Here is a 13,765-nt window from a genome sequence, read left to right as displayed (position 1 = left end):
ATGTGCCCAAAGAGTGGCGTACAGCAACAGTGGTCCCTCTCCATAAAGGTGGTGCCTCAACGGATCCTGGAAACTATCGCCCCATAAGCCTGACTAGCTTGGTCTGCAAAGCTATGGAAAGGATCATCATGGACCTCATAAATAAAGATATTGGGGACCTACAGACACTGGATCCTACCTAGTTCAGCTTTGTTAAGGGCAGATTCTGCCTCTTAAACCTGGTTGATTTCTTTGAAACAGTCACTAAGGCGATTGACGAGGGGAAGGTGGTCCACACAGCCTACCTGGACCTCGCAAAAGCCTTCGATACAATACCCCACTCGGGCATTATAGATAAGCTCACCAACTTAAATATAAACCCCTATGTCACTAGATGGATTGCAAACTGGCTCAAGGACAGAACCCACATGGTTAGAATTGCTGGAGCCATGTCAGACTCCAAATCAGTTACAAGTGGTGTCCCACAAGGCTCAGTCCTGGGAATTCTCTTGTTTGGTATATATTTCTCGGAGGTACAGGCCAACACGGAAGGACTGTGGCTGACCAAGTTCGCAGATGACTGCAAACTGGGCGCCATAATAGACTCTCCAGCCGACACAAGCATCCTCCAAAAGGGCCTCATAGAAACAGACAACTGGTGCCAGAGCCATGGCCTCAAGCTAAACGCCAAAAATTGTATAGTCATCCCCTTTGGCAAAAACAAAGTGCCCACAAATTACCACATAGGTGGCAATCCATTAAGTACAGAAGAAGTAATTAGGGACCTGGGGACCCAAGTTGATAGCAATCTCTCATTTGACAACCACGTGGCCAAAGTGGTTAGAAAAACATTTTATATAGCCCACCTAATCATGAAGGGATTCACATCTAGATCAGGGGAGGTCATCGTGCCTCTTTACTCATCCCTCATCAGGCCCATAATTGAGTACAATGCCCCTTTTGGGATGTACCTTACCAGACACCTGCAGCAACTGGAAAGACCCCAAATGTACCTCACCAAGAGGATCAAAGGGCTCAAACAGATGCCATATGCTGCCTGGTTAAAGAAACTCCAGCTCTACTCAGTGGCATACCGCCTGTTCAGAGGCGATCTGTGCCTGATGTATAAAGCCATGTCCCACCCGGAATTAATGGACATGCTGCACCTCAGAAAATCCAAATCCCATCGAGCTACGCGCTCGAGAGACTTGAACCTCAGCACTGAAATAAATAGGACATGCTGGAGTGACATTTCATAACCCAGAGGCTCCCTTCACTCTGGAATAAAATCCCAGTCCAGGTTAGGCAGAGTCCCTCATTGACTCTCTTCAAGAGGAATCTTGATGAGTGGATGGGAGATCGTAGGTTTACCCCGGGTATCACTTCTGTGTCACTGTTAGACAGAGGCACAGTATACTAACCTTGAAAAAGGGCATAGTAAAATAAATTTAAAATGGGTGGCGAAAGCCAAACACATTCTGGCTAGGCTTATAAATGCCCTAGGGCAGATAGCCTAGTATGAACCTATGAACCTATTAACTAAATAATGACAAATTTGAGTTTCAGACTTCATATCCTTCAGAAAATGCATGCTAATGCAAAACCTATTACTCTAGCAACTTTCTAAATTTATAAGAGCAACATTTAAAATCTGCCTCTATTTGTGGGCCTTTGTTCCCTCATTATTTTAGGCTTTGTACAAATTGACTGTGCTAAGAGGTTAAGAGTTATGGGGGAAATACACTCCTGACCTGCTATGCCTTGGTTGTGATGTTAAAAGCAGGTTCCATTAACCTCACATGGTAGTTGCTCAACTGGATGAAAACGGGTAAGGGTGGCTTTAATTGAATTGCCATACATACTCGCAATACAACTTAATCAGCATATTTACTTTTATACCATCCCAAACAATATAGAAAGATTTCTTAAAGAAAAATATTTCTTTTTGTATAAATTTATTGTGCTAAGAGGTTGAGAGTTATGGGGGAAATACACTCCTGACTTGCTTTGGTTGTGATGTTAAAAACAGGTTCCATTAACCTCACATGAGGGTTGCTCAACTGGATGAAATGAGGTAGGGGTGGCTTTAACTGAATTGCCATACGTACTCTCAATACAACTTAATCAGCATGTTTACTTTTATACCATCCCAAACAATATAGAAAGATTTCTTAAAGAAAAAACATTTCTATTCTTACTATTATGAGAGTAGCAGTTTCAAGTTTACCATTGACATAAGAGCACTGACAGATACTAACAAAGCTCACTAGGCACTGGTTACTCTCTTGCTCAGTAGTAACCCAGGAGCACTGACTGATACACAGTAAGCCCACTAGGTACAGATGATGATGCTGTTCAGTGGTGATCCAGAACCATTGATTGACACAGATTAAACCCAGTATGCAATAATAACTCTGTTTTTCAGCAGTAACCCACGAGCCCTGACTGACTTAGTGATACAGGAACACCAACTGATACGGATTAAGCCCACTAGACAGTGACTTTGTTCAGTAGTGACCTAAGAACAATGACTGACTGACTAAGCTGCTCATATCTGAGTCTGTTGTACAGTAGGGACCCAGTAGGACAGACTGACACAGAGTAAGAACACTAGGTACAAATGTCTCTTGCTGTTCAGTAGTGACCCTGGAGCAGTGACTGATACAGAGTAAGTCAACTAGACACCAGTGACTACTGTTCAATAGCGACCAAGAATTACAGACGATACAGACTAAGCCCACTAGGCACATGTGACATTGTTCAGTATGACTTATGAGCAATGATTGACTAAGTTGTTTACAGCTGCAAATTCTCTGTGGTGACTGATGGAACTGAGCCCATAACTACAGGACAAAACTCTAGCATCTCAAAAATGAACAATTTGTGCAAAACTGCAACTTAATTTTTCATTCTGCAGGTAGAATACTGGCTACCAGTACTCACATCAGCCTCAACAAATAATGCTATGGTATCTGCAAACTTTTAAACACAGAACATTTGTCCTTTTATCATATCACAAAGAAACCCACTATAAAATTCTCAAAGGACTGCTTTGGTTTCCCATACCGACGAGGTCCAAAGAAGCAGGATCACTACTATTTATTTTCAAACCACTTTGCCACAAGTTTTATCTCTCACTTCTTAAAATCTTTATAACACTAGTACCTTTTCCCTCAATTTCTTCTCCAGGTCCTCCTACACCTCACAGGCTGAGCACCATATTCCTAGTACTCTTCACATTTGGACACATTTGGATTAATCTTCCGTCAGGTCACTGGAGTGCCTGTACCATCCTACCATGTCAATCATCAGTTAGATGCCTCTTCTTGCTCCTCCTTTTTTTCTCTCCATGCTATTAAATTGCTTGCAATACATACATATATACATACACACACACGCAGGTCTATATCGTAAGATCAAAATCTCAAAATGCTGAAAACCCAAAATGTCTAATGCAAAATACTGAAAAATATTTGAATGCAGGGGTACCCCCCCCCCCCGCACCCCTACACCCTCTGATGATATAATTATACCAACTTTGAGATGGTACAACATTGCAAAAAAGGACAAATTTACATTTTCAGTATTTTGAGTTTTCGACCATATGACACAGACCTATTTTATGTATCTCAGGGCACATTCATGCAGGTTGATTTTCCTTGGAAGAGCCTGGAGAAACAACTGTGCAGTGATGCCTCCAGATGGACAGGGTAGTACTTTTGATGTCAGCCCCTTGCCGAAGTGAAGGGTGATGTAGGGTTGACATCTTCTGCATGCTGCATCTATAGGCTGTTACTGGGAATGTATAGTGGGATGGGGAAGGGGACCTTCAACCATCCCTGATTGCTACCTAAATGATGACGCCTTTCAGCAGATTTTAGTCCTCAGTGATAAGGGTTGAAAATTGATCACTGACAGACAGGGTGAAAGATCAGCACGCAGTAGAGTCAAAACGTATAAAAAAAATAACAAATACTCTCTCTTCAGCGTCTCTCAAAAAGGTTTTGCAACCAGCTTCCTTGAAATATACACCTTTATAGCAATGGGCAGTGCACATTTGCTGAAGCACTATATTAATGCCCAACTGCCACTACAGATGCACAGAGGGTGGATATCCTGAAAGGTTAGGAGTGCAAAATTTGCTACTCCAAACCAAAATCTTGATGCAAAGTGGGAAATCTATTTCTCCCACCAATGTATAAGGACCTCAGAATCATTTACAATATTAAGAGGTTGAATGTTCTGATTTTATTTTTCACGGCAATATTAAAATGGGTGGTGTATCTGGGTCTTATTCTAAGCAGCAAAAGTATCCTGAAATCTTTTGAGTCGAGAGTTAATAATAAAAAGATGTGGAATACTCTGGTCTTATCCTTCACAGCAATCGTTTCCTAAAGTTACAGTCCTGAGGTAAAGTTAATAAGCTACAGTATAGAATAATAGGATTCTTAATACAGCCATAAAACTCTCATCCTACTGCTCTGATGTACAGATGCAACAGTAATTACAAAAACTTTAGTCATGTCATGGCATATGATCAGGAAAAAAAATAATTAAACATACTTTGGAAGAGGATGATCCCTGTCTAGTGTTTCTGTGCTCGATGCAAGTGAAGCTGGCGAAGAAGAGCTAATGACGTCCTTTCGGAACAAGTGACGGTTCTGTGCCTTTGTAAAGGGAGTTCCTGGTGTTCTGGGTTCAGAGTCTTTTTCTCCTACTGAAAGTGAATCTTTTCTGACAGATTTTGATTCAATTTTGTTTTCATTCGTGCCATTCTTCTGTGTGGAACTGGTGGAATTGCTCGACTTTTTATGTACAGTAGGAGAGCTTTCATCCTTGGATCCTTTCTTCTTTTTTGTTTTAATGGAGACGGGACCTTTCTTCAATGCACTTAAACCTCTGTAGACACTGTTTGGGTCTGGCTCTTCAATTGTCAGGATCTACAGCCATAAAGAAAGACATAAAAAGGAAGTTTAATAAAAATGTAACTAAAAAGCAGGCTACTATAAACAAATGAATGTTCTAGTAATATAGCACAAACAATGCTCTGACAATATAACAAACAACTGAACATAAAACACTTGGTATACCTGAAAGACGCAGGTTTGACCTTTACAATGTCATAAGTGTATTGTGCGAGTCTCAGAAGACATTAAACTACCCCATTCCTGAAAACTGAGGTTATGCAATACTTTACAGATTCATATATTGTTACTAGGCTAACAATATGGGGTTCCTTCTAAGCCTAGCCAAGTTTTCACAAAAGAATAATGATATCCTGTATCCAAACAGTGCATTGTGGACCGGGCATTTATAAGCTACCTCTGTCCATAAGGGACATGGGTGCCAAGCCCTGTGTAAATGTTCTATTCCCTATTCTCCAGTCTACATTGTGCTTAAAATGGATACTAAACTAACTCAGCTTCACATGGAATGGAAGCCTGATCCATAGGAAGGGCAGTCTCTGGGAAACATACCTGTCTCTCCAGCATGTTCTGTTTAAGTCACAAACAAAATTCAGGTACTTGGACCTTGCATTTCTGGTACTGTTTGACTTATGAATATGCAGAAGATTCATAAGTGTGTGGTTTGCAGATGCCTTGTAAGCTAAGCACAGAGCACCCCTCAACAACCTATAGGAGATTGAGTAGAAGAAGAGAGCTTTAAGGTGCTCTGTGTAAGGCAGGTTTGTTAAGCCTTGTATTCTTTTTGCAAGAAACATCTGAGGTTCCACTAGTTGCTGCATATGCCTGGTCAGGTACATACTAAAGGCAGCATTGTACTCTATGATTGGTCTGGTAAGGGCAGAGTACAGTGGGATAATGACCTCTTTGGACCTAGATACCATGCCATTACTTATAAGCTGTAAAATATAAAAGGAATTCCTTACCACTGTCACCACGTGATGGTCAAAGGTAAGGCTACTGGCTACATGCGTACCCAGATCAACTCCTAGGTGTGTATTATGGTAATTAGCTGGAATGTTTGACTTCCCAAAGGATGCAGTTATGCATTTCTTAACACTGAGTTTAAGACCATGGCTTTGTTAGTCAGAGATATGCCTTCTTTCAGAATGTTTGTGTCTGCAAGGGAGTCGATGATAACCCCCAGCTTGCAATCATCTGCAAACTTAGTCAGTCATAAACTTTCAGAGGTTGCTTCCAGTTCAGATAAACAAACATCAAAAAGGAGTGGGCCCAGTACAGAGTCCTTGGGGACTCCACTAGTGACTGGCTTCTTGGTGGAGGTAGCCTTACCTATTTTGACCTCCTCGGTCCTATCAGTGAGACAACTGGCAATCCAGTGGTTGATAAAAGGGTTTATGCCTAATTTAGTGAGCTTGTCTATAATGCTTGAGTTGGGTATTGTATTTTATCAAAAGCCAGTAATGGTTGGGGGTATTGTGGTATACTATATTTCCTTTCCAGTATTGGGAGGACTAGAGAAAGAAATTTCAGCTGAACTTGTAGGTCAAAAGGTTGGCAATGATGCCATTTACAATAAGTTCTGCACATGTGTATTTCCCTTGAGGTTACAGACACAGCTGTAGAAAGCTCTGTGGTTGGCCTTTTCCTGAGAATCTATTTTTCCTTCAAATTTAGCCTTTGAAGTACTAATTGAGTCTCTTAGCTGCCCGTTTAGATTTGTCTGGGGACTTTTAGTATGTTGGGATTTATTACTCCTATGCTTAGCCAAGACTTTTCTTTTGTTGTATAACTAATTCATACTGTGATTCCACCAGGGTAGCTTGTCTTTTGAGTTGTCTTATTCTTAATATGAGTGGGCGTAGCTTGCTCTATATGGCTATCAATATAGCTGTAGAAGGATTGTGTAAATAGCTCCGCATATGCTATGGTGTCTACCAGATTTGGGGGTTACTTGGAATTTAGCCAAGGTGTTGCTCAGTAGAAAGAGGTTATCCTTGAAACAGTTCCTTAAATTTTTATTTTACATTTGTTTACCAGGAACGGAGCCCATTTTCAGTAGAGGCCCAGGGAGAAATGCTCCAGATGTATGTCTTTGGAATGTGGGAGGAAAACAGAGCATCCAGAGGAAATCCAAGCAAATGCAGTGAGGGCATGCAGACTCTGCACAAAGGCACCCCAGCTAAGAATTGAACCGGAAAACTTCTTGCTGTAAGCCAGCAATGTTAACTGCTGCACCACTGCACCACCTAAATGTTTTTTGGTTTTGCTGGGTCTCCAGATTTAATTTTCATTTCAAACATTACTATAGTATGGTCAGATATGACAAGTAAGGACATTAGGTTGGGTGAGGAACATCACTCCCCCTGTTCATGAGTACAATGTCAAGGATGTATGTACCTCTATAGTAGGAGAATGGACCAACTGTTCCAGGATGTTGGCATTAACTAAGTTTAGGAATCACTGGGCTTGTGTTTTAAAAGTGGTGTAGGATTCCCTGTTTATAGAGAGTTAGTTGAGATCCCTCATGAAGATCACATTGGGTAGAACAGTGAGGGTCTCTACTACACTGAGATACATAGTATGCGTTTTCTTGGAAATGGAGGGGGACCTACAGGTTGCAAGGCTATGGTATGAGACCCTGTTTATGGTAAGTTACATGTGTACGAGTTCCAGTGTGTTATACTATTTAACTAGTCTGGATGTGGTGATGTTTTTAATATAGACCGAGTCTTTCACCTTTAGTTCTCTCCTTTGCAGTATCTGGTCTAAAGGTGGAAAAGGCATTATAACCTTGAACAGACTTGGAACTCTCTGCAACTTTAAACCATGTCTCTATTACTACACAGATGTCTGCACTCTCCAGGGAGAGAAAGACTTTTAGCATTGGGCAGTACCACCTTCAAATATTCCTTCATAGATTCGGTTAAATCAGAAGGTTTTTCAGTTTGGCATTTCCTATTGGGTGGGGTGTGTGGAAAAGGTAGGGTTACCATAATTAAAATTCGACTCCCACATCTTCTCAGCAATCAAAAAAACCCACCAGAAAATCAGCCTCCTCTACAGACACAACTACTACTTTACTCCATCTTCCCGTCATACCCTTGCATCTACCTTCCTTCTCCCCTCTCTCTTGTACGGTGCTTCCCTATTCTCCAACCTACAACTCGGACTCCGTGCTAAACTTGAGTCCTGTTACAACAAAATCTGCAAATTTGCAACCAATTCTAAGAACTCTTCCCATCACTGTCACTCCCTACACACCCTAAACTGGCTAGAACTCCACAACCACCTAAAGTACCTACAACTTACAACAGCCCACAAACTCATCTTTAAACCAGCAGAATGCCCCTCTCTTGCTAAATCTCTAACACCCTACACACCTACCCGTACCCTGAGATCCACAGGCCAAAACCTCCTGCATGTACACAAACCCATCCACCCAACTGGTAAACTACTACTATCCCACACAATAGCCAAACTATGGAACAATCTCCCCACACCACTACGTAATATACCTAACCACAACAATTTCAAATCCGTGCTTCTCTCCCATCTCTCCTCCAAATGGGAATGTCCTTCACATGCTCCCACCTAAAACTCCCACACTACTATCTCCACACCTAAATCATCATTTCTTTGCCTACTTTAACTTAATTCAGAGATCTTGCTCAGAACACCTTTTCATAAATCTTTTGCATGCATGCCTCTGGCCTACCGTACTCAAATTCTCAAACTTTCATTGTTTGTTTTTCTTATCCATTGTACCCATAATATTGTTTTCCTCTGTAATATTGTTAATTTGTCTCTATTCGTATGTATTTGTATGTCTGTTTGGGGCTTTTCCCCTCGGGTCTCCACTGAAAAAGGGTAATTCTTACCCAGTTGGACCAACCCAGTTAACAAATGCAAATAAATAAATAATAAATAAATAAATGTAAAAGAGGACAAAAATGTGCTGCTACCAACACATATTATTTCTCTTGTAGGACTAAAAGTTTTTTTTTTTTGTTCTTCAACCTAAGAGGACGAAATAACATGTGCTGTAGCAGCACATATTTTTTCATCCTCTTTCTAGTCTTAGTTGAAGAGCAAAAAAAAAAAAAAAAAAAAGTCCGTGTTTGGGGATTTTTTGATTGGCCTGCATGCCGGTAAACGAGACAATCAAAACCTCAAACAGCGGACCCTCTTCTGTTCATTGCAGAACATCAATTAGTTCTGCATTGAACAGAGCTCCGCTTTTTGATTGGCTCGTATACCGGTATACGAGCCAATGAAAAACTCGCACAGCGGACCCTCTTCTGCTCAATGCGGAACATCAAGCAGTTCCACATTGAACAGAGCTCCGCTTTTTGATTGGCTAGTATCGCGGTATATGAGCCAACCAAAAAAAAAAGGCAAAGCTGAGAAAAAACTCCAAAATAGGGATATCTGCTTTTTGAAAATTCTGCGATTTGTCCGGGTTTTAAAACCCGGACAAATCGCAGAATTTTCAAAGACCGCCTGGACAGGAGACCAAAAAAGAGGACGTGTCCAGGGAAACCCAGACGTATGGTAACCTTAGGAAAAGGTCTTTGCCAATATCTTAAAGCCTAGAGAATATAAGTGCAGACCATTTCTAAAAAAGCAAAGTGGTCTGTCAACCATGTCCTCCCAAGATGTCAAATATTGTACCCCCTTGTACTAAAAGCAGTAGCCAAGCCAATTGTTAAAATCAATCATTTTCTGTTACTAACATGACATTGTCTTTGGAGAAGGCAGTATGCTGCTCAGTGCTAGTTTCATACCTGCTTGAGATGTACATCAGCGTGATCGATCATGACACGTCAGTCAAGGGAGGTATGTCTCAAGTCATTAACACCCACAAGGACTATAACAGTCTCATACTGGTACCTGTGGTTCAATGACCTAAGTTGCCTGTGTGAGTTGATGGATCCTAGCCCCGGAAAGACAGCTAAATGTGACTCTCTCCTTGCCCAGTCTGGTAAGCCTCACTACAGAATAACCAATGACTACGAAATTTGGCCGTGTGCTGGTTTGCCTTAAGGGCTTAGCAGTAGAGGCACTGGATACAGTGTTACTATGTGTAGGTATAGGTGGTGCTTCAATGGTGTGTTTACATGACAACTAAGGATCCATAGGTTCATAGGTTGGTACTAGACTATCAGCCCTAGGGCCTATACAAGCCAAGCCATAACAATTCCCTGGCGCTTTCTTCCCACACTATTTACTTCCCTGGACCCGTCTAGCAGGGTGACTGACGTGATCCTTGGGGTGAATTTCCTTTCTCCCATCCAATCGTCAAGGTTCCTTTTAAAGAGGGCCAAAGAGGTACTCTGCTTGACATGTATGGGCAATCTATTCCAGAGTCTGGGGAGTCTCTGGGTCAGGAACCTATCCCTCCAGCATGTTTTGTTTGTGATGACAAGGTTTAGATCCCTGGAGCATGTGGCTCTGAGGGATTGGGATTTCTTTAAGTGTAGCATGTCCAACAGCTCTGGGTTTGACATGGCCTTGTACATTAAGCAGAGATCGCCTCTGAGTAGACGATATGCGACAAGAGTATAGCTGGAGTTTTTTAAGGTGGTCCGCGTAGGGCATCTGCTTTAGGCCTGTAATTCTTTTAGTGAGGTATTTCTGCGGCCTTTCCAGTTGTTGCAGATGTCTTGAGAGGTACATACCAAACGGAGCGTTGTATTCTATAATGGGTCTAATGAGGGATGAGTACAGTGGGACAATGACCTCCTTTTTTCTGGATGAAAAGCCCTTAGTGATGAGGTGTGCCACATAGAAAGATTTCCTGACTGTTGTGGTGATGTGGTTATCGAAGTTGAGACCACTGTCCACCTGTGCCCCTAAGTCTCTTATCACACTTTCGGTGTTTAGTGTACTGCCACCTATATGGTAATTCACGGATACATGTTTTTTCCCCAATGGGGATAACTATACATTTCTTGGCATTGAGCTTGAACCCATGGCTCTGGCACCACGCATCTGTTTCTGTAAGGCCCTTTTGTAGAGTATCCACATCATTTGGGGATTCAATAATGGCTCCCAGTTTGCAGTCTTCTGCAAACTTTGTTAGCCAGAGTCCCTTAGTGTTGGCCTGTACTTCAGAGAAGTAGATGCCAAACAAGAGTGGTCCCAGGACTGAACCCTGAGGTACTCCACTTGTCACTTGTCTGGAGCTGGATTTGGAGTCAGCTACGTTTACAGTCTGGGTTCTGTTAGTAAGCCAGTTGGCAACCCATCAACTGACGTAGGGATTTATGCCCAGCTTAGTAAGTGTATCTATGATTCCAGAGTGGGAGATGGTGTCGAAGGCCTTGGCGAGGTCCAGATAGGCTACGTGGACTGCCTTACCCTCGTCCACAGCTCTGGAGACTGATTCGAAGAAGTCAATCAGGTTCAGGAGATAAGATCGGCCCCTCATGAACCCAAACTGGGTGGGGTCCAGTGTTTGAAGGTTGCCAATGTCTTTGTTTATAAGTTCCATGATAATGCGTTCCATGCCCTTGCAGATTTGGCTTGTCAGACTGATGGGACAGTAGTCCCCAGGATCCAAGGTGGATCTCCCCTTGTGGAGTGGGATAACTGTAGCTGTGTGCCACTCAGTGGGCACAAAGACTGAGTTGCGGCTATGATTAAACATGATACTTAGGTGAGGTGCCAGTTCATTTTATAGTTCATGTAGTACACAGTCCAAGATGTCATCTGGTCCCATGGATTCTGCATTCTTAGCTTTGGAGAGTGCAGTTTCTACCGGTGTGGCCGTGATTACCGGAATTTGTCAATCTTTTGATATTGGGATGGGCCCTTTATGGGGTAAGGGGGGTGAAGTTGGCACTAAATCGATCAGCCAGGATATTGGCAATATCCTTGGGATCAGTATAGTTAATGCCATTCTGTTGTATCTCACAGCAGATCTGAGCATTGTCATTTAGATTCTTGACATAATTACAGAATGCCTTGTGGTTGTCTTTGGAATCTTTGGCAATTTTATTTTCGTAACTACTGTAAATAATACTTATGATTATTATTCCTTTTAACTTGAATCTAAGTTCATGCTTGTAATTGTACTTGCATTACTGTACAAAAATGTATTATATTCATTATATCCTTGGTGCTTGTTTATTAAATATTTTGTATATTTGGAGCTTTTCTCCCCACGACTCCAGTGAAAACGGGCTAATCTCAGCCCAATGGTAAAGCAACTGCAAATAAATGAATAAATAAATAAACCAATCAATCAGTCAACAAAAAGAAGGCAGCCCCAAAGATATTCGAAGAGAAATACAGGCAAAGGCATCCAGATATGGAAAATTTCACAACAAAAAAAAAGATATCACAAAGAGGGAATGTAGAAAAGAAGATTAGTAAACCAGAAGTTAAAAAAGTAGAACTTAAAGTTATGGAATGCCTGCAAAGTGAAGGATTTGATGTAGAAGGTCTAACACAGATTACATCACAGCATGATGGAATGAGTCCCCAAAGTAAGAAGAAACAGGAAGATCAGGAGACATCTGAAGAAGAAATATGAACATGGGAAAGAAAAACATATTTAATACGGTGTAATATCTATGCAAAGGAGAAAGCCAAACTAACTAATCAATACAAAAAGAGCAGTACCAAAGGCATTTGTAGAGAAATACAGGCAAAGGAATCCAGACATAGAAAACTTTGCAATACAAAAAATAAAAAGACAAAGCGGAAAAGTAGAAAAGGAGATCAGTAATGGAGAAGTTACAGAAATAGAAACTGAAGTCATGAAGTACCTCCAAAGTGAAGGATTCAGTGTAGAAAATCTAATTCAGAAAGAACCATAACAGGACAGAGCAACAGAACTCCAAATTAAGGTGAAACCAGTGGAATGGGAAGCAATTGGTCAGGTGCCATATGAAGATAGTTTGGAGACTTCCAGAAAAAAACAGTATAAACATTCACTTGAAGCTAAACAGGAAACTGTGGAAACTCTGATGCAGTTAATGTTGAGGAGTGATAGGCCATTGAGTTCTCATATGACAGAGCAAAGGGTGGCACATGATGAAGTTGAAGAGAATGTGCCACAGGAAGATGCAGTAAAACTTTCTGTAGAATGTCCACAGGAAATGGAAAACAAAAAAATGTGCCCTCAGTCTAGAAAAAAACAAGCCAAGAGAAGAGTTGCTTAACTTGATAGAGATAACACATATTAAGATCAATGAAAGAAGTAGACTGCAGAAGGTCAATAAAACCCAGAAAGTCAGAAGTTTGAGGAAACAAATGAACACTGCAATTAGGACTGTCCATAGAGATTCATGTGATATAACAGAAGTAAACAGAATATATTACTGTGCAACTAAATTGATAAGTGATAAAGTTCTACCACAAGAACACAGGGTAGTGAAGGAGAGGTAGGGGAGAAATCGAATACCATCACGGAAGTACTGAACAGAGAAAACTATAAAGCAACTAAGATAAGAAGTGTCACTATTAGAGGAGTATAGAAGAGGAACAGATCAATGAAAATAAGACAGATGTGAAAAAAGCAATTTGCAGTATTAGAACAGGTCAGGATCCATCATGCACTTTCACAAACAAACCAAAAATCTCAGCACAGGCAGAAAACTTAGAAGATACGTAGACAAATACAAAGAAAAAGTACAAAAGAGGCCATTTACTGATGGCCCAGAAAAGTAACATACACAACTGGGAAACAAGGTAAAAGGAACTGAAAGACCATCAAAAAAAAAAAAAAAAAAAGAAGAAATAGTGAAATGTTGCAGAAATATCTATGAAGATCCTGTGGAGCATAACAAATATGCTAAATGGATAGAAGAAGTAAAAAAAAGAATAAAGGTAGAGGATATGAAAGGGTATGA

General features: G+C 41.1%; 1 protein-coding gene across 1 annotated transcript in view; it reads right to left on the bottom strand.

The window, feature by feature from the left end:
* LOC122804000 (extended synaptotagmin-3-like) overlaps positions 1 to 13,765 on the bottom strand; it is a 1,677,117-nt gene that overhangs the window by 290,694 nt on the left and 1,372,658 nt on the right. The window contains exon 15 of the mRNA XM_044073681.1: positions 4,543 to 4,919. Within this exon, the coding sequence (XP_043929616.1) occupies positions 4,543 to 4,919 (377 nt within the window). The remainder of the gene's footprint in view (positions 1 to 4,542; positions 4,920 to 13,765) is intronic.

This window comes from Protopterus annectens, chromosome 6.part0, assembly GCF_019279795.1.
Source record: "Protopterus annectens isolate FY-2018-M chromosome 6.part0, PAN1.0, whole genome shotgun sequence".
Lineage (NCBI taxonomy): Eukaryota > Metazoa > Chordata > Ceratodontiformes > Protopteridae > Protopterus > Protopterus annectens.
The sequence above is the reverse complement of the archived record's forward strand: the minus strand, read 5'-3'. Positions and strand labels throughout refer to the sequence as shown.